The sequence below is a fragment of the Pleurodeles waltl genome, chromosome 10 (assembly GCF_031143425.1).
Source record: "Pleurodeles waltl isolate 20211129_DDA chromosome 10, aPleWal1.hap1.20221129, whole genome shotgun sequence".
NCBI classification, from domain to species: domain Eukaryota; kingdom Metazoa; phylum Chordata; class Amphibia; order Caudata; family Salamandridae; genus Pleurodeles; species Pleurodeles waltl.
Genome location: NC_090449.1, coordinates 74,478,659 through 74,500,014, shown reverse-complemented (window position 1 = coordinate 74,500,014; position 21,356 = coordinate 74,478,659). Strand labels below are relative to the sequence as shown.

Here is a 21,356-nt window from a genome sequence, read left to right as displayed (position 1 = left end):
AATAAAATTCAAAAGTGCTTACTGTTAGCTTCACTTTGAAGAAAATATTTTTTCAAGGTAAATCTCCCAAAATGAACATGAAATATGATGGGTCTAGTAGGAGCGATTTTGCAATATCTGAATTTTTTGTCCTAATAGATATCAATGCTTTTATGGTTCTTAACATAATCCCAACTCTTAGAGTACACTTGGATTGCTTTATATAAATAATGAGATTACAGAAGTCTTTAGCAATAAACATCCAACCTCTAAATCAATTTCCTCAAAATTTACAGACAATGGAAAGTAAAAAGAAAAGTGAACAAACATAAATCATGACAGACACTTACTCGCACAAACATGTGAAAACCTATGAATATGCACCGCTACCAGCCACAGTCCGAGCAGCTCCATTCTCATGACCATGAAGGTCAATCACTGGCTAGAGGAGAACGCACTGCTTCCAACCCTGATGTCTTACAGCAAACATTTTATGCTCAAATTCAAGAGGCTTGTAGTCTGTCAGCAGGAGTGGACATTCACGTAGGCTCCCTCAGTCGCACTAACGTTTTCTGGAAAGTAGACATCCTTAGCTATTCAGGTCAATCACTTAAGACTTAATTCCACCCCTAAAAGGTTTATAACCTCACTGGGCCATGAGCGGTAGTTAGGGGTTGTGAGTACACCCTTCCTTTGTCTGCATGAGTTTAACAGTCCCACTAAGTGGCATTTTGCCTCTTCTAGCTATTCTTGGCATGCTTGAAAGGCCACACTAAGACCTGAGAAGATGCTATGGTTTCAAGGTTTCACAAACTTTGCCTTTTTAGCCAAACTAAATGGCAGGAATGGCCTGTGATCAGCTTGTGACAGTGTGGGATGCCATGTGATTCATAGATGTGATTCAGCATACCCACATCTGCTCTGGAGGGTGCAATAGAATCCTGAAAGCATCCCTTGGTAACATGGCCGAGCAAGTGAAAGCACACGTTTTTCTCCAGACAGATTTATTTCCCAACAATACCATCCATGGAAGTCAGACTTTTATTATGGGTTTTTCGAACATGGCTCTAATGCCCCACGGGTATGCTGTTTCATGCGTGCATGTGGTTTAAGCCTGCGTCACTGTAAGTGAAGCAGGCAGTGGTGGCAACTTCGGAAATCTTTTCATAGTGTCCTGTACGATGCAGGGCCTGAGGCAAGGAATGTCTGGAGCACTCTTTGCTGGAGATCGATGTCTCAAGGGGGAGGGAGCAGACAATCTCCCCCAAAGAGATTGAACTTTGGGAAGAATGTATTGCTTTATGTCCATTTCAGCTTGCAAGAGTGGGATAATGACTTCCATAAGGATTTAGGCCCTCATTTCAACTTTGGCGGGTGGCGGAAACCGCCGGGCGGCCGCCATTGCGGCAGCACTCCAGGGGGGTCTATTCTGAGATCCCCGCTGGGCCGGCGGGCGGAAACCTGGTTTCCGCCCGCCGGCCCAGCGGGGATCTCGGCCAGAACACGGGAGCCGGCTCCAAATGGAGCCGGCGGTGTTGCGGCTGTGCGACGGGTGCAGTTGCACCCATCACGCTTTTCACTGTCTGCTATGCTATGACTCCCCTTTCTGCCAGCCTTTTCATGGCGGTTCATACCGCCATGAAAAGGCTGGCGGGAGGAGGACTCGTAATCCCCTGGGCAGCGCTGACAAAAGTGGCGGGAAACCACCGGTCCCGGCGGTGTGACCGCGGCGCTTCCGCCGCGGTCAGAATGCCCAAGTTTGTACCGCCAGCCTGTTGGCGGTACAAACTCCAAAACAGCCCTGGTGGTCTTTGACCGCCAGGGTTGTAATGAGGGCCTTAGTTCTCAAGCATCATGGATGTAGAGGCCTAGTTCTATGGCATATTACTGCATTCCCAATTGTCACCCTAAAGGTTACGATATAATGTGGCCCCTTAGTAAAATCTTAGCAATTTATGTCTGTCCATTTCCTGTGTCACATGGTGAGGTGACCATGATGAGAGCTCTTAGTGCACTAGTTTTAAGGCTATTCTTTCCACCATTCATAGCTCAAAATATTGACTAGAACACACCAGAGCTGATATCACAAAGTGCCCTCTCGGGATTTCTACTTCCTACCACTTAGATGCGGCCATGGATTGTCCACAAAGTGGCTTCTTAGCTTCTCTCCCTGTGGTCTTTCAAAGCAACTTCACTTCCTGATATCGTGCTTTGATAGTGTGTTGAAGTATAATGCCAGGGAAGAAGCTACTTGTGAAAGAGAGACAGGGAAACATGACATACCAATGATTTATGTCAGTGGGTACTATCAATAGGAGGTGATTGTGGAAGAGAAGGGGAGCCAGAATGTGAGAAGAATACCTTTACACCCCATCTTCATACTAATGGAATGGAAGTGTGGCAGACCCGGCTGAGGTTGTAGATTCAGTTTAAATGCCCTACGGAACCATTTCTTACCTGTGCATTCAAAGTGCACCTTTGTAGTCAGTGCATGCACTGTGTCGTTGGGAAAGATAATGCACTGGCCCCCTGCTGGCGGGCTGTTGGGGAGCAAATCTATGGAAGCGTACCCCTCCTCATCCATGCTAGGGTCTGTGACATGTAGGGTGAACGTATAGCCCTCTCCGTCCTTCAGAAAGCCTTGGCGGAGCACCAAGTTCATCCCAGTGTTGCCGGTGGTGGTGGTGGAATTATCCAGAGGGAACGACCTGTTGTTGAAACTCTGCGCTGTCCATCGCTGCAAAGAACAAGAAAACCATGTAAGAGGAAATCTAAAAGACGATGGACCTGTCTCTGTCCTTAAAAAGAGATTTCAGTCACCGTTTCAGTAGAGGGCACTGGATGAGAGGGTGGGCATGTGTGTCTGTTGGGGTATCCATTGACATGCATGTTTGCAAGGCTATGTGTAAGAATACCTCGATTGAAAAGTACAGATTTTGTTTAAGTGCATATATAATATTGGATGACAAGCACTATATGTAGACTCTTGAATCTCGATTCTAAAATGCATTTCTTCTTCAAGCAAATTACTCAAAATGTACATTATAAGAGTTACACCTACGAGACCACTTTGGAGTCGCATGTTTCACTTCCTTTCATCATCTTCACTCCCCCATTCAACAGACCATCACACGCCACTACTTACGAATCAATATACTCCCTCCAACACGGCAGATCCAATAGGACCACATTCAACACTTACACATTTAAAGGAAGGCACAAGAATAAGGCACATCACAGAAATGCTGAGACACCTGCAAGAGAGCATAATGCCTTCTACAATCTGCAAAAGTGCACTTATGCCAAAAATCAGTTTCAGAAACATCAATACTCTAAGGACGTGCAATTACTTACTGTTCCCCCCTGCAATGCCACTGACTGTACTAACAGCATCTTAAAAGCCTTGAAGCTTCCACGGTAACAGCATCTTAAAAGCCTTGAAGCTTCCATGGTAACAGCATCTTAAAAGCCTTGAAGCTTCGACGGGAACCCATCTCATAGGATTGCCCCGTAAAGAGTGGAGCTTTGCCATCACGGCATAAGGACCTCATAAGAAATTGTTATTGTAGCTACATGGCCATAGAGTGAATGATGCAAGATCCTTTTCATGACTTGCATCTAAGCACCTGGAACCCTGCCGGTTTTAGAGCTCAATAGGTTATTACTAAAATGTAAATAATACTTCAAATAACTGATACCATCATCCTCATCACTTTATTCCTAGCCTAGCCATGAAATCCAAATGTCACAGTACATCATGGAACGTCGCATTAGTAATTCATCATAAATAAGAGATATGAATGTCTAAAAAAAATTATTTAAGAATAAAAACCCTTCGTAATAATATGCAACTAAGAAAGTGCAAACTAAATGCAGTATTGTTCAAAGCTTACACACTTAATTAATTTACAACTGAAAAATGTGTAAATTAAGTCCCAAAGTGTTGTACAGAGGTCCCTCCAGCACTTATCTTAAGGAATTAATGAGGTTATGTGCTGACATACAAAACGAGTAATTGCGTAGTGCAGAGCTGCGCAAATCAATGCAAAACAATGCACTGAACTCTTTACCACTGAAATAAACCTGATAACTCTGACAATTTGTAGCCAGTCCTTTCTGCGCTCAGTTGTATGCCAAAATATCGAGTACAAAAGTATTGAAAGTGTCAACAACCAGAATATCGTGAAGATAAGTAAATATGTCGTTTTACTATCCTTAACTCCACATCTATGTTCCTTGAATATAAAATAAATGATTGATGTCCACATTGTTTGGATTAAGTACATTAAATCTATTCTTGTATTGCTATGTTATGCAGATCTGTAGAGAGCACTATCACCTAGAAGGGTATCCTAGTGCTGAGCCGGTGGGAGACCAGGCACGTAGAGGGTGTAGTGGGGCTACTCGAAAAGCCAGGTTTTCAAGAAGTGAGGAGGGGGCTCCTATGCGAAGAGGCAGATCCTTCCATGCTTTAGGACTGATGTAGAAGAAGGCTTGCCCGCGAGGTCTCATTTTCCATATGTGTGGGATTTGTGCCAGCAGGAGTCCGGATGAGTGGAGGTATCTTGAAGCCTGGTGAAAGCAGATGCAATTGTTGAGGTACGATGGGCCATTGTTATGTAGCGCCTTGAAAGTGCGGGTGAGGAGCTTGAATTGTGCTTGTTTGTGATTGGAGAGCCAGTGGAGGTCCTTCAGGTGGAGCAAGGCATGGGAGTATAAGTGTGATTCTGGCCGCTAAGCTTATGTAAATTTACCTTGACAGTATTCTAGTAATCAATATTCTGGTGATTATATTTTTGCATGCCGATATTTACAAATCGGTATTCTGGTGATAGAGGGATGATGGATGGAAGGGGAGCAGGGTGGGGTGAGTGCTTGGGGTTCTTTGTTCACTGCTTGGCTATGCCCAGTCCAGTTGAATCCTGGGGTGCATTTCTTCAATTCTGTGAATGATTCCGTGTTTACAAGTAAATTAGTTAACAACATCCACTTGAGAAACCTGTGGCAATCATTCTCTGGAAAACAGGTGGTGCTGATGTTGAGACAAGACTATAAAATGGAATAAGTGACCAGGCAACAAAAAGGCTTCAATTGTGTTACTTTGTATCCTGGAGAAAAGAAAAATTGATAAAATGCCACTGATAGACTGCCAGTAGTTAGAATGAGTCTTGCTTCAGGAGATTCAGCACATCATTGAAGAGATCGTCCACAGCTTATCATTTGACGTGGGAAGTGAACGGCTTAAACTCAGGCTCTGAACATATGAGATGTCAAGAAAGGCTGTTGTTGTTTTTGTAAAAAAAAAATGAGCCCTCTCCATGGCTAGCAAGTTGTTTTCAAAGTGTAATTTTCACTGAGCCCAGTGAACAACTGTGTCTCCGGAACATAAATGAAATATTGTTAATTAAAATACATTTTACTTCAGTAAAGTTCTATCGGGATGCGGTATGTGCATATGTACTCACAGTCTTAAATTTGAGAAAAGCTGATTTTGTAACATTTTAGACAATACTGCCTTTGTTGTTTTTTGCCCACATCATACATACTCAGGGAAAGAAAAGTATATTAACACCCTGAGTCACAGCAAACTTCAAACAGCTCCCAAAAGGACACTTTGTTTTCTGTGATGCTGAAGCAGAGCTTTGTAGAAACTATCGCAATTTAACTCAAGTCTCCAAACTGAGGTACGTCTGTAGGGATAAGGGACCTTGCAAAGTGGGTGAAGATGTTCCAATTGCCACTCTTTGATGTTTCAGGCATGTCTTGTGTTTTTATGTCTCTGGGCTCAACAACCTGAGAGTGCATCCGAGCAGCTCCGGCACTTGGGCAGTGCTCATCTCAAGAGGATCAGCCTAGCTGATCTTGAGATGCACCCAATGAATACCTCTAACTATATTTAAGAGTGCATGGCAACCTCTTACCAGGCTATGTAGTGATTGGATGTTTCTGTGTTCTAGTTCAGGGCTTTGGACCTCACTCCCCTTCCCTTGAGGGTGTGTTACATAGATTGGGTTTAAGTGGAGGGATTGGGTGGGAGTGGTATGCTTTATATGTGTTGTATTGTTGGATGACTATTTGCAGAGCAAACAATGTGCTACGGAGGACATGATGACTGCTACACAAAGTGGTGGTAACTCCTGAGATTGTCTTTTACCTCCTTTGTGGACAAGACTACCTGTCTCAAGCTGTCTTAGATCTCAACCCAGAGCCATATATGTCTGATGGTTTGGGGAAACGTACACACATTTCCCGAAAAGCCCAGCACTGCCCAGAAATAGAGCTCCTGTACCTCCTTTACCAGTGCTGGCTGTTGCCTACAAACTAGAAGGCCTTGGCTTAGGGAGATAAGGAGCAGTACACTTGGCACTGACCATAGAATGCCAGGTCCTTCCCCCTTCTTCACAATAGCCTGGGAATACTGCTGGGAACCCAGAAAGATGCACTGTGTCCTGACCGGAAGACAGTTCAAAGTTACAAAAGGTTGGAGTTTGATTAATCCAGGAGGTCCCCGAAGCAAGATATAATTCTGGCTCTATCCTTCCTGCAGCAGTATTTCTTCTTGAATTCAGAAGGAATCTGTACACTGACCCAGAGTGTTTTGCCAGGGGCAGGACTCTGTTAATTGTTGGTTTCACCCTTCAGGACACAACCAGGTCTAGGAACTGTGGAACCTCTACTGTAGCACATCATGCTTGAAAAGATGTAGGCCTCTGATAACAAGACCACGTGGTAAGGTTCAGCTGACAGAAGCCTTTGTAGAGATAAACTTGAGCAAGTAAGCCACTGAAAATGCATATGGACCATGTAGCCCAGCTGGATAAAACTCAATGAAGGACATTCTGAATGAACAAACACCTGCAGACACCATACCCGGACTGTGAGGGTGGCAGGCCTCCCTTGCACCAAGCTTCCCTGTACTATCCATAACTGCCAATTTCCAAACCTAGAAGAGCATAGAGTGACTCCTCTTCTCCGTAGGTCTTATTGGTGGCAGTCTGTTGCACTGATTCCATAATCACTTTCTATAAGGCTATCAGGAGTGAAATATTGACTATCATCTCCTGTGGTGAGGAGACCATTTTTATCATTTTACTGTCCCTCGCCACCAAGGTTTGGACAGTAAATCACAATAGCTATATGTCTTCCCATCCTAACTGGGTGGGCGGACATACAGTTATTTCTACGACAGCCTTTACTCCATATGGCTGTCGGAGAGGTTTGGCTATTGCAGTGACAGAGTAGTCACTGATGTAGGCAAACCTATGGCCTCCTCTCATATACATTGGGTGGGCAGACCATAATGCTAGCGTAATGTGTATTCCGTCACAGTTGCGATGTACTATATATACTGCCAACATATGAATTAGGAACATAGGGCCAGATGTATCAAAGGGTTTTACCCATTCTATGTCTATGGGAAAAATGTGTTGGTACATACGGCCCATACTTCCAACTATACATTGAGTGTTGTGAGTGCAATTACTTGAATACTGCAGTATCTAAATTCCAGGCAATATCATCTTCTGGACCAAGGCCCAGATTTATCAAGGGTTTGCAAGCACTTCCATCATGCAAGGTGACGCAAGGCATCACAACCCTTGAAGTCAGATTTATTAAGCCATACTGAGCCTCCTTGCATGACTCTGCTTGGCTTAGTAGATCTGGAGTAACACTAGCAAGTTTAAGTCACTGCCATGTCTTACTTTTCATTGGGAAGCAGCTGGGAGATGGTGCAGTCAGTATAGGTGGTCTGCACGGTAACCTCTTGAACGTGTGACTACATAGGATAACATCCCCTCCCAGACCGGGGAGCTGGAATCCCCTAATATTAGGGTGCAACATACTTATATCCAGGTAGGATTCACCTTGGTTTTTGGTTTCACCAAGTTTTTGCTGTTGGTGAATAGGCCAGTCCACTTGGGATCCTGGGCCCTGAAGAATGCCCAAGACCTGTTAGACTAGGCATAGGGGCAGAAACATGTTGGCTTAGGGAGATGGTTTGAGCCACTGTTCTTACTGACCATCTCACTGATGTTTTTAGATATACCTGAGGTCCCAACATTAAAGGTGACACACCTAGGTACCCTAAGGTATTTTTAACTTATCTGGATCCCGTCACCTGTCCAGTTGAACTTTATTTAAGAACGCCCTCCTTCCTTTGAATCCACCAGGAGGTTGAGTCAACTCTGGTAGCAATGTCTTCCCACAAGGATTCCTGTGACATCCAAATAGGGTTCTGACTTGTGTCTTCAAATAGGAGACGCCTTGGCTTCTCATGAGCTACTGTATCTCATTGTGTTGGCGTGTCCAGTTCAGGGAGGACGTATGGTGGCACTTACTTCCCCCTCTATGAGTATAACGTAGTTTACTCTCCATTAACATAGCAAACATAGGAATGGAAATCTTAAATTCAAATATACAACATACAATATATTTCAATTTAGATATTTATTATAGCTAATTAAACATTCAGTTTGCACATAATATAATCAACATAGAATCAACCCCAAAAAAATATATAATACAACCCCCTACCCTAAATGAAACATACATATATATACATACATTACAAGTAAATTGGCATGTCTTGAACATTGGCATGAAGTGTTTGAAATTGGCAAATTTGAAGCCCTGACCAGGATTGGCTACCATCAGGCCTGTAACACGAGAATTTGAATCAGGAAATTATAACCTAAAATTGGCTGTTATGTTGAATTTTATACAATCCAAACTACAACGCATAATTGTAGCATCAAAGCAGTAACTTTATTGTGCTGTTTAAATATCCTCTCATGTATGAGGCGGTTGTAATTTTGTATGTATACTATTTTGTGATTTTGTTGGTTCTGTGTTATTTGTTTATTTTTGCGTATTTACTGTTATGTTATTTATGTTTTCATATATGTATGTTTCATTTAGGGTAGGGGGTTGTATTATATATTTTTTTGGGGTTGATTCTATGTTGATTATATTATGTGCGAACTGAATGTTTAATTAGCTATAATAAATATCTAAATTGAAATATATTGTATGTTGTATATTTGAATTTAAGATTTCCATTCCTATGTTTGCTATGTTAATGGAGAGTAAACTACGTTATACTCATAGTATTGCTTCCCTGTGTGTTACTCTCTGTATCTAGCTCAGGGACCCTGTTTAGATACGAGGATTTACTTACTTCCCCCTCTCCATTTTGTGTGAATAAAGTAGTTCATGCTTTGAGCTACATGAAAAGGAATGCATCAGTTTCAGTGCCTATAAACTGCTTTGGCACCGCGGCCATAAGAAGGTGCCATGGACCCCAGTGAAAGCAATGTAAATAGATCTCCATGTTTCCGTAGAGCCAGAACTGGGATGCACAGAGTGCCTAACACCCATGAGCCCTGGTGCCACTGCACTCGCTGCAACATTGATAGCTACGCCACTGTCTGGCACAATGGCCTGGAGGACAGATGTAGCGTCCAGCATGCCTCTCTGTACCTGCTCAGGGATGTACTCTGGGCGATGAGCTGTAATTGCTTTAAGACTTCTTATTACATCATGAAGCCTAATGCAGAAATCCAAGTCACATTTCCCGCTTTTCCTTCAGACAACAGGGAATAGTATTTTTTTTATGTCCATGAGTGGAATAATCCAACAAGTGTTTCCTGGACACGTCTGTATCCGTTTCGGAATACGCTGCCAGTTCTTACTCTTTACAATGTGTTGCCGGCAAACTCTCAGACCTTGTCAGCAGTTTCTGATGTTGCTTCTTCACACCCCACCCAAACAAAATGGCTGCCAAGGATAGTTGTAAGAATGTCCCATGGGCTGGGGGTGTTTAAACGCCCCCATTCACAACCTCCCTCCAGGCTGAAGAAGTCCTCCCACCTGTTTCAGGGTAGAATAGCAGCCTCCCCGAGAGGAATGTGAACAGATTATTTTTTAACAATAGGGGTAATGTTAGGGAATAGGAAAAGCCGCCAAGCATGTCAAATGTTTTTGCGAGCCCAGATCAACAACTTTGAAGAGGCCTATCACCTGTTTTTAAGTTTAAAAAAAAGATGTCTTACTAAGAAAGAGAAGACTTGTCAATTACAGCTTATGTTATCATTTAGTGGTATTAGCTGCGTTTGCTTTATTGTCATTAATAAACAGGGCAGGCATTCTATAAAATGTATAAATAAATGTTGTAGAATGAACGTAGGCCCTGCAAAAGCACAGCGTCTGGGGGAAAAATCCTAGTGCACTTTCCTTCGGATGATCCCAGGAAAACCACCTACAGTTATAGTTAGGAGTGCCCATCGTCTATTTTGGAGGGCAAGATCATGCCACATTTTCCAGACATCACAGGTGTCTGTGCTCCATTTAGACATTTAGTATGCAAATGTGCCTTATGGGATGTCAGACCCCGTTCTGGAGGCCACAGAGCAGACGGGCGATACTGGGCCACAACCATGAGGGTTGAGTGCCTTTACCACCTGTGTCCTGGGACCTACTATGGCTCTGCAAACCATTTCAGCACTTGACTCTCAATAGTAGAGAGGGTGAGACATCACAGGCTTCTCCGGGAGGTTAGTGTGTTGGTACTCAAACTCAGGAAAGACCACCAGCTCTCCAGGATCGCAATAAGATCAATATCCAGCCAAGTGCTTCTCTTTGTATAAAAGACGAGAACTTTATGACATGGAAAGCACAGAATTCAATGACACATACAGTAATGAACAAATATTCGATTTACGGGTGTGAGTCTATGTTTAGGGGCTTCTGCCGTCTAGGCCAGTTATGCCTTCACCTGTCCCTGGCCGGTTCCCCCCTTTCTTGTTGGAGTGTGGTAATCCATCTGGTTCAGCAGAAGGAAAACACATAACTCCCAGAATGCAATGTGTGAGGTACCAGACTATCATCTGACACTACAATCATGTTCTAATTATCATCTTCATAAATAACCTCCCCCACTGGAGCTAAAAATAGAAAATAAATATCCAACGAGACGACAAGACGCTATATTTACCTCAGATATTTCTGTATGTAATATTTTGGCATGCAACTGAATGAATTATCTTTATGTAGTTCAGATCACTTTGTTCCATCTACGTTTGCAATAATATGATTTCTTTTAGAAAGCTCTACTATCAGGTGAGGTAAGACAACAAAGACTACAACTCCCAGAATGCATTCTGTTTAGTTTGACATGATGACTTCATGTGATCCAGACATCACATTTCAAGTGTTCAGCTTGGTTTTAAAAATCACTTTAAAAAGTGAGTTCATAAAACAAATGCAAAATACCCAGAATGCACAGATTTATTAGATAAAATACTGAATAAAAACAGCTGCCAGTAGATGTGCCAGGGCCCTTTCTAATAAATGGGGCACATTGTTTCCTTATGAGCGTACAGCCAGCACTGCCGAAGGTTGAGATTGCCAAATAGCAAGGTTCCTTGGTGTTGATTCACCTAATAAATGTTCGCTCTGAAACGTTATATTTTATGTCTTTTGCCTCCCTCTATTTGTCTCTTATTTCACTCTCTTTATCTCACTCTCGCTGCTTCTTCTTTTTCGCCCCTGCTTTGTCTAATTGTCCTAGCTCTCTTTTCCTTCTTTCTCCATTAGCAACACTAATCCTCGTACTGAGGGTCAAAGCCTGATGGTTAAAATACGTTCTGGTCCCAAACAATGAAAGTCGGTGCCCACCAGCTGCAACCACCGGCACAAATTAAGCACTGGCAACTGGGTGAAGGAAACACGAACTCAGTTCATCTGAAATCACAGACACCTCCAGCTTCACCTACCCCCTCCCATTGAGGCCGCGCCTTACCCCGGTACTGGCATCTCCCTGACAGTTCCTGCAGCTGCCCTCCAGGTACAGGTAGGAACTCTTGCTGACTTCATAGACCGACTGCGCCTTGCAGGAGACACACTTCAGTGACACGATCGGCATAGAGCCCCTTTTGATGAGCACCTGTCAGGAGAGTGAAAACAAGTTAAAGGGACACACTCACCAGGAATGAGGCACCCAGCATTTCTTGGATCTTCAAAAAGTGCACAAGTGATCTTATTTATTTCAAGGAAGACACACACCAATACTCAGCTTCAGAACATGCGCAAAATCCATTCAGAAATTGCGAGGATATTAGGCTAAAACTGTAGAGCGTTTAGGATGTTTTAGCTGTGTACAAAAATGTTTAAAAAAACATGCAGAAATCTGAAAAGAAGAATTGTGTAGAGTTCCTTCAGAGCACAATCAGAAGCAAGAAGATAAACAGCTTTAACACTCATTCTGGAAACGTCCGAGGCCCACAGTGACCTCAGATGTTGTGCTCTTTAAATTTGCTTTAAAACACGGCCAGTCAATTTGGCGTCGCTTGCGGGAAACCGCACTGAATTAAGAATTGCCGCTGGTAGGATGGGAGGGGGGGAAGAACTGTAACCCAACCTGAGGGCAGCTAGACATATTTGACATCAACAAATATTTAAAACTCAGGAAGCGGAGAAAGAGAAAAGGGACAGACTTCGAAGCGGCAAGAAAAACAAGACCAGCTGAGATGACGTGGTGACGGCGTCACAATAATGTATTTTGTTACGTGCGTTGGGGGCGGGGTGACAGCATTAAGTTTCACTATGGATGTATAAAAAATTATCATTCACAGAAATATCCTGTGACATAAGTGTTGTGCTCTAAATACAATTTGCAAAAATATAATCCTATTCAGGGTAGCTTTTCGGTTATTAAATCAAACAAGGCATCAATTTTGTCGGCTATATTTCTGACACGATAATTATGTCACAAAATATTCCGGTTCACATCAGAGTACGTGTGTTCAAATTCCTATGGTTAGGGCCGCCGAATCATGTGTATCAAATTGCACCAGTGAGACCCTTAAGTAATGTATGGACTTGTAGATGTTTACCGTCTTACGTCCTAGTACAGAACCCACACACTAGGTGAGGTAGTCTATGTGAGGGAGCCCGTGCTATCATGGCTGCGGGACAGATGTCACTCAATCAACAGGTGCAGATGTATTTAGGTTCTGAAGGTACCAGGCAGGCGCCATGTTTACTCACTCCAGACAACCAGAACCACGCCCTGGCCCCCTCATGCTCCAGCCTCTCCTGCAGCATTAATGTAAGGTGAAAGGACATTTTTAGCTCATTTAAGTTTCTGGAAAACACTGCTCAAGCCATCTCTGTTTTATTCAGGTCAGTCACTCTGCTGCTCAGCTTCATTAGAAATATCTTTACTGCCTAGAATGTTAGAATCATCACTAATAATAATATTAATAATAACAACAACAATACAAATATTAATAACAATAATAGCAATAATAATAACATATTCACACCCACGCCAAACCTTAACCATCAAGATTCCATCTATGGTCGAAATTGTGATGTAATGGAATTACACACAAGTGTGCTTGTAATTGGTGTGAATTTGCCACCCTGAAGGGCTGGCTCCGTGGCTTTGAGACGAACTAAAAACAGCCGTTCAGTGGCGGTTTCTCCATGAGGGCAGGGCAGCATCGCCCTCCCCACCCCCTGCGAGCCACACTAAATAAGTGTGAACAACAAAATGGCAAATAAATTATTTTGTTGCCATTTTATTTTTCACAAGGCTCGCCGCAGCCATCAGCCTGCCCCAGAGCTGGGAGGAAGGAGGGCGTGTCCACTTCTGAATGGAGGACTAGAGAAGCAGCTGGCCAGACACTGCAAAGTGCGCATACCAGTTTGGCTGGCAAACTGGTGCCGGCCAAACTGACATGCGCATTTGAAGATCTCCACCCAGCTGCCTTGGACAGCTGGGTGGAGACCAAGCACAGGCCTAAAGGACCTGAAATAGCATCTAGCCAGCCCGCTCCATCCATTCCTAGCACTGCTCTCATGCTGGTAAACAGACTGAGAGCAGTGTCTGGATTTCTTAGGGAAGTTACCTCTTCCACTCACACAGGACGCAGCCCAGGTAAGTACATTTATTTTATTTTTAATGTTAATATAATGCATGAAAGTGTTTTTATTTTGCATGCTTGTTTTATGTATGTTTTTGGGATGTGGTGGGGCAGTTTGCTCGCCCCACCACTTTCATATATTACCAGCCGCCCCTGCAGCTGTTGCTTTCCGAACACCCTGAAGGTTATCGCCTATGTCTGGAGTTCTCTCTATCACCAAACATACCCTCTTTAACTCCTCTCGCCTAGCAGACCAGACAGAGGAACGTCCGATGCCCCAAAATATGAATGTTCCCAACTGTCATCAATGGCAAGTGCACATGCGCGCACACACACACACACACACACACACACACACGCACATGCACCCAATAAACACACTTTAGTCCACCCCAATAACTTAGGAGGAGGAGAGAAAACTTTTTCTACATCCATAGTCTTAGACTACGAAAGCACCTTAGCTGCGCCACATACCATGTGAAACCTAGACCTTCACAAATTCTAGTCGTTTTAATTACCATACTGCATATGTGGCCTTCCCCAATACTAACTAAGGGCAAATGTACGTGGCCTAGGGCTAAACAGCTGACTTTGGTACACGCGGACCTGGGTTCTAATCCTGGCTCCGGTACTTGACCTAAGATAGTGTGAGTCTGTGCGGTTCATTTATTCTCCCCATGCCTAAAATTTTAATTGTGGATAAAATATAATAGAATTGTAAATTTATGAAATGTAATGTTACTGTACAATTCAGATGTGTAAGCTCTCAACTGACGTACATTATCTTGTATCACCCTCTAGCACCCCATAGTTTATAGCACTTCATTCCTACCCAGCTAGATTTGTGCTACACAACCCCCAAGATCTGTAGGGGTGATTTTTGCTCGGCTTCCTCCCCGCAGAGTACACTTTACTGTTAGCTTCCGTTTCTCCTTTCATATTGTGTATTTGCAAAGAGCATATATATATGCTTGGCACTGAACAACAGATGTTTATTGTATTGTTACCCATCTGAATGGAACTCATTTAAATGACCTCAGTGAGCTGAACCTGGTACTGTGAGGTCAAACACAGATCCCTGGAGTAGGTTCTCCAGTCCACTCAGACACCAAATCTGGTTTTCTTAGGATGCTGATGTTGGAGGAATCTATGATGCACCCTAAAAGTGTTAAGAATGTCTGCAACAAACATCCACTGTGACATGCTCTACTTTGTTCGCACTAGTGCTAGAAATAAAGCATTGACCTGTACCTACCAAAGAAGAAGACTGACATCAAGGCAGAAACATCAGGAAGTGTTTAAATAAATACTGTGCCTGGTCTTTACCGTCTGATTAGTAGATTCAGGGTGTCGTCCCGGCTTGCTGATGGTAAGATCAAATGTGTATTCAACACCAGCCTCTAATTTATCTTTGGGAATAACAATTATGCCACTTTTGTTCAGATCTGCATCACACCACGACGAAGAACCCTGTTAAAAGTAAAGACATAAGTCAGAACCACAAAGAACAAGGGGAGCAGCTGTCAGCCATGTTTCATTCAAGGCGTAGTTGCCAACAACTTACTCTATAGCTTTCCATTCCATGAGCATACTAAGAACCCATCTATGTATCCTTCAAGACAACTCAGGTATTTTCAGACACAGAACTATCCTTTTGGAACCTCACCTACTGGACTTTTCTGGTATATATTTGCCATTTATTTTAATTTGCCTTTTTCAAGAAACAAGCAAACATACATCAACAATTCTCTCACCAATGCCACTTACACTTGAGTCAGACAAACTGTATTACACGTGCCGGCATCTACACCTCATCTCAGGTAATCCCATCGCCTGTGACACACCACCCTCCAAGATTCCTCTGGGGTTGACAAAAGATATGTTGTGAGGGGAACCCAAATGTTTTTGTGCCTTGAAGGCCATGGTAGCTCTTACGCATAAGTTCCAATTGGTCCCTGCGTTAGGCCATATCTGGGAGCCCTTGTGCTTGGTAGGTGTTGCTCGTTTGACCCGATGCAGAGCGACTCCCCACTTTGTCAACAGTAAGGCCACTGCCACAAATTTGCAATTAGCTGACTGCAAACAAACACATTTCAGTGCTACAGTCAACCAGGGCTAACACCATGACATTGGGTGCCAGCCCCCCTGTGATTGGAGTCCATAATCTCCTGACTGAGGTACACAGCCAGGTCATATGTAGGAAATCCATGTCTGGCACCCCACATCGCACACAGATTGCATCCCTCCTCAGGCAATATTTGCGTAACTTAACAGGTGTGTAGTATATTTGGTGCAAGTACTTGTATGATGCGCAGGTTGCGATTGGATCTGAGCTGGTTTGTCTGTGTGCAGCAACATTCCCAATCAACCATTTCCATCGGCCGATCAAGGACTTATTTGAGAGGACTTTCTTTCCCAAGGAATAAATCCCCTCTCCTTAACTGAATTGCATGTGTTCTTGATTTACATTTTCAGTTTCAAGTTCCTCTTTGTTGTTTGACTCCCTTCAGAAAGTTAAGCCCATTTGATTTTCATGGGTTGGGATGTGGGACACACGCAGTGAGTACACTTGACTGCAGACAAAACCCAAGGCTTTCCAATAAAGCTGTGTTTCTTAGATGGTAGACACAGCAGAATGGAGGGACTTTGAAGCGAAGGAGAAGAACCAAGGACCCCAAAGCAGCCCCGTACTTACACTAATCCGATTTCTTCACTTGGTCAGAACAAGTCTTCAAAATGTCTCTTCACCATCTTCTGTGCCTCATAGCTGCTGATGCTGCCTGACACCATTAGGACTGCCACACCTGGTCATTTTGGAATGGACTGAGTATGCAACCTTCACTGCTTCATTAATAATTATTGTTATTACAGTATCCCAAACCTCAACCAGCTCAGGGCTTGCACAATCATGTAGGGTATTCAAGTGCGAACTTGGTTGTTCCCTTTAACAAGCTTATCTAGTTGTACCCTGTGTCACGTGGAACAGAGAGTAAGTACCTCAGTCCTCATGGGTTCCCACTACATCTGAGTGTGTATGAAATGGACTGTCTCTGGAAAACATGTCGGAGTACCAGTCAAACATTTTGGCAATATGTGTGAGATTACAGACCAAACCTGGCAGCTGGAGATGCATGATTACTGAGCAAACATAGCAGCAATTGGTGCATGATTACTGATCAAACAAGGGGGTATTAGATGTGTGATCAGATCATACACCATTGTCTTCAATAATACTATTGGACATGTCTTCAGTAGCAAATGTGTTTTAGAGAAATTCCAACACATATGTAGTTAAGGCTCAGCTCAGACACCTTTCCGTAATCCCCTTAGTAGCATAACCTACCAACAATACTAAAGATGTTCCTGAGGGTTACCCACAATCAAATAGACCAACAATGTCCCTTCCAAATTTGCACCAGAGTTCTTCTGGCACCCCAAATGCCAACAGAGCAGTAGTCCTCATCACTCTAATGTGATCAAGTGTCACAATTTGCTACCATTTGTTTGCCACACCCTCTACCATTTGGTCCATCCTTGCTAGCAGTACTGTTCTTACACAGGTTTTCATCATGTCCCTACCTCAATGTCCCTCACTTGCTAAATTCACAATTATTTCCTGGACACCCATTGGAGGAACTCATCTAACCCCCATTGGGCACTGTGTCCTCCCCCAAACACAATTAATTTCTTACAAAATTGTTTCTCTGTTTCTGCCAATTCCCTATACGGTAATCAGTTCTGGACCACTTGCTCAGAAGCCCTGCTTAAAACAGAATCTTATGTTTTAGCCTGCAGTCACTCAATTTTGTCCACCACTCTATCAATTGATCTTATACCTAGAATACACTCTTTATCCTTTACCTGGCAATCAATGGGTAATCTCGATGGGCAATTACCCAGTTTCTTACTCAAACCCTTGTAAATATTCTATCACAAAGTTGAGCTCCCTAACTCCTTCTGTCCACCTACTCATGAGGCATAGCTCTTTCACTTCTTTTGCATGCAAATAGGTTAACTAAAGATGTGGTAACTTCTAACTACAAAATATATGTCTCACAAGAAGAACATGAAGTGTTGAATGGCCCAGAACTATGCCAGGATGCCTCATTCTATACTGGGTAGTTGCCCTCTACTCCTATACATCAGCAAGAAGTGAAAGCTTCCACTCTTTCCTCTCCATTCTCCACCTGTGCTAGCAATGCACCAAATCCCAATAGATTAGCACCAGTTGTCAAAACTGTTCCTTTCCATAAATCAATATGCCTTAAGGTGGGCATATTCTCCATCTTTTCTTTGACTGCATTGAAAGCTATATGACAATCAGCAGCCCACTCACATTTCTCCCCTTCTTCACGAAGGCTCTTATTGGCAGCACTAGGCTAGCATTATTAAGGATAAACTTTGAGCAGTATTTTTCTAACCTTAGGAAGGAAGATAGCTCAAAATATTAGACGCCTGGTCTCAGTGTTCCACTCCATGCCCCTAACAATGCCTCAAGCAGCGATTATCTCAGTGGACATAGAAAAAGCCTTTGACAGCCTGAGGTGGGACTACCTAGAACAGGTCATGTTAAAGCGTGGACTGGGAGAGGGATTCACGCGTTGGACAAAACTACTATACACCAATCCCACAGCGAGAGTGCGCACAGGCAGCACTATTTCAGACCCTTTCCCAGTAGGTAGAGGAACCAGAGAGGGCTGCCCATTATCTCCCCTTCTTTTTGCTATAGCGGTGGAGCGTCTTGCTCAATGGCCAGATCCAGGAGGTGCTTTGAGGGTATCCCAATCAACAGCTTTAACCAGATGACATACTACTGTTCCTCAAGAACCTGGAAGCAGATTTACCAGGGGCAATGGATATGTTGGAGAATTACAGAATAGCCTCCGGACTCCGAATCAACTGGAGAAAATCCTCCATTTTCCCACTGATCAAAGGCACCTCGGAGCCCACAAATACTAGAGGCCTGCCCTGGACCCCGAACACATTTAAGTATTTAGGGGTCAACATTTACCACAAGGTGGAAGACTTGCTGGAGGGGAATATACACGGAGCAATTAGGGGAATCAGGGCTAGTATGCACTTTTGGAACACCCTACCCCTAACGGTCTTTGGGAGAGTTGCCTTACTCAAAATGATAGTGTTACCTAGGCTACTATATTACTTCTCCACTATCCCACTCATAATCCCGAAAGCAGTGTTCAGAAACATAGAATCCATGACCGCGAGTTTTATTTGGGGACCGAGTAGACACAGAATCGCACTCAACACTCTCCAGAGGCCCACCACAGAAGGAGGCCTAGCTGCCCCAGACCCAGAGATCTACTATTGGGCGGGGCAACTACAATGGCTGGCAAAATTAGTTAACAAACCCCCAGTTGCAAAGGAATTGCAGATCTCCCTGAATTGCCCACTTGAAAAAATCCTAAGTATTTTACTGAACCCCAAAAAAACGAAACAACAACTTCCATTAGATTGGAAAGCGACGAGACACTGCTGGGAACTATTCCTAAAACACACCTGCACAAAGGCCCCATATGAACCTGAGGCTCCCCTAACATCCTTGAAACACATTTCAGGAGACCACATATCTTTGAACACCAACAAATTAGTAACACATAACATCACGAAACTGGGAGACCTATTTAGCAACGGGAAACTCTGCTCTTATGTAGAACTACAAGAGCAGTTCGCCCTCCCATCTGGAGTGTTCCTCACCTACAGCACAATAACCAGAACTATAAAAGAATTATGGGGCACAGGAGCATGTGAGCCGCCTACCCATGGGGGCTGTAGCCTCCTCTGCTCAATAGGAGGCCAGAAGGAGGTGATCTCGGGATATACAAATCCCTACAGAACAGCACATGTTTACCACTGAATAAACTCAAATCCAAATGGCAGACAGATCTAGACACCATTATAGACGAACTTCAATGGGCTAGGATCGCCTCTCATATTTACCCAGTGTTTAGAAACGCAAGGTTCAAACTGATAGACTTATATATCTACCACAGAGCCTACTTAACCCTGCAAATGATAACAAAATTTACAGCACGAACAACTCTAGTTGCCCCCGATGCCCTGAACTAGCGGCAGATCTAGTGCATATGTTGTGGAGCTGCCCCCAACTCAGTTCGTACTGGACTGAAATCTTCAGGAAAATATCCTCCAGCACAGAAAGATCACTTTCCCCAACCCCTGTAGTGGCACTCTTGGGGGACTTCCCTCGCCCTTCTGCTCATAAAATAACCAACAGATTCACTGACCTACCGCTGATTCTAGCTAGAAGAGAAATAACCTCGCACTGGAAGGACCTGGGGAGTCCCCGAGTGAATAGATGGCAAAGTGCAATGGAGAAATGAGCAGAATCCGAGGGAACAGTGCTATTGAAAGAAGCACTACAGGGTCTAAGATCTAGAGACAATGCCACACAAAGGGACTTGATGCTGGAGAACCTAAGGACCATGGATGCTTCCACCTCAGAGGATGACACTTCTGCCTCAGACACCGAATCCGAGCAGATAATCACGACTACCACATAAAATGCTAGGGAACTGCGAATCACCACTTAGCTACAGAGAATTGTCGTAATAAGATCTTTCATTGTCGAACTAAGCGCACAACAGGGGGAGGAGGGTTTGAGAACTTCGTTGGGGGGCTACTATAGTAATTTCATTTGACATGTTGTAACCATTTAATAAACGCAATAAAAGATATATTTAAAAAAAAAGGAAGGAAGATAGCTGATCTCTGTCCTTTGGTATTGGGGCCTTAAACATAGGCTCTGCCAAATCACTGGACAAATTCCATATCTGGAATTGACGCTGCCTCAGTAAGTAATTGATCCAACCTGAAACTTACACTTTCCTTTTTTTGAGTGTCAGTCTGACTTTCTCTAAGATTTCAAAGACTTACATCAAAACCTTGTCATGTTCCCCCCATTTCCTGCTGTACACCAAAATATTGCCCTTGAAAAACATCACTTGTTTCACTCCCTTCAGTACTTCAGTACTTTGTTCATGCCCCCTGCAATACTGCCACATATGAACACATCCCGAAAGGCATCCTAACTATAGGTTATGTTCAAACACATGGACTCCTCTTACAATTACACAGGTGATATGCCAATGAGAAGGCAATTGCAGAAAACATGCTTTCCCAAGTAGCAACAACTCTTCGGAGATATTAGGGCGGGGTTACCGGTCTATCTTGGTGTTCCTGTTCATGCTTTTAAGGTCAACGCACATCCTACTACTTTTTTCTCATCCTTGGTTGCCAACACCACCAGTGCAAATCTTTCAGAAGACTCAATATCTTCAATACGTCTAAATCATTTAGACCCTGAAACTCAATTTTGATGGTTTCCAACATCAAATGTGGGAACCTCCTCACTTCATGGAGAACAGGCTTTGCTCCTTTCTCCAGTTTGAAAAATATCTAACCATCCCAACC

At 43.5% G+C, this 21,356-nt stretch overlaps 1 protein-coding gene across 1 annotated transcript in view; it reads right to left on the bottom strand.

Annotated features, from left to right (window-relative positions):
• The window catches only part of PKD1 (polycystin 1, transient receptor potential channel interacting), a 372,995-nt gene that overhangs the window by 148,802 nt on the left and 202,837 nt on the right, over positions 1-21,356 (bottom strand). The window contains exons 16-18 of the mRNA XM_069209747.1: positions 15,234-15,377; positions 11,780-11,923; positions 2,437-2,716 (exon numbers count right to left, since the gene is read on the bottom strand). Of these exons, the coding sequence (XP_069065848.1) occupies positions 2,437-2,716; positions 11,780-11,923; positions 15,234-15,377 (568 nt within the window). The remainder of the gene's footprint in view (positions 1-2,436; positions 2,717-11,779; positions 11,924-15,233; positions 15,378-21,356) is intronic.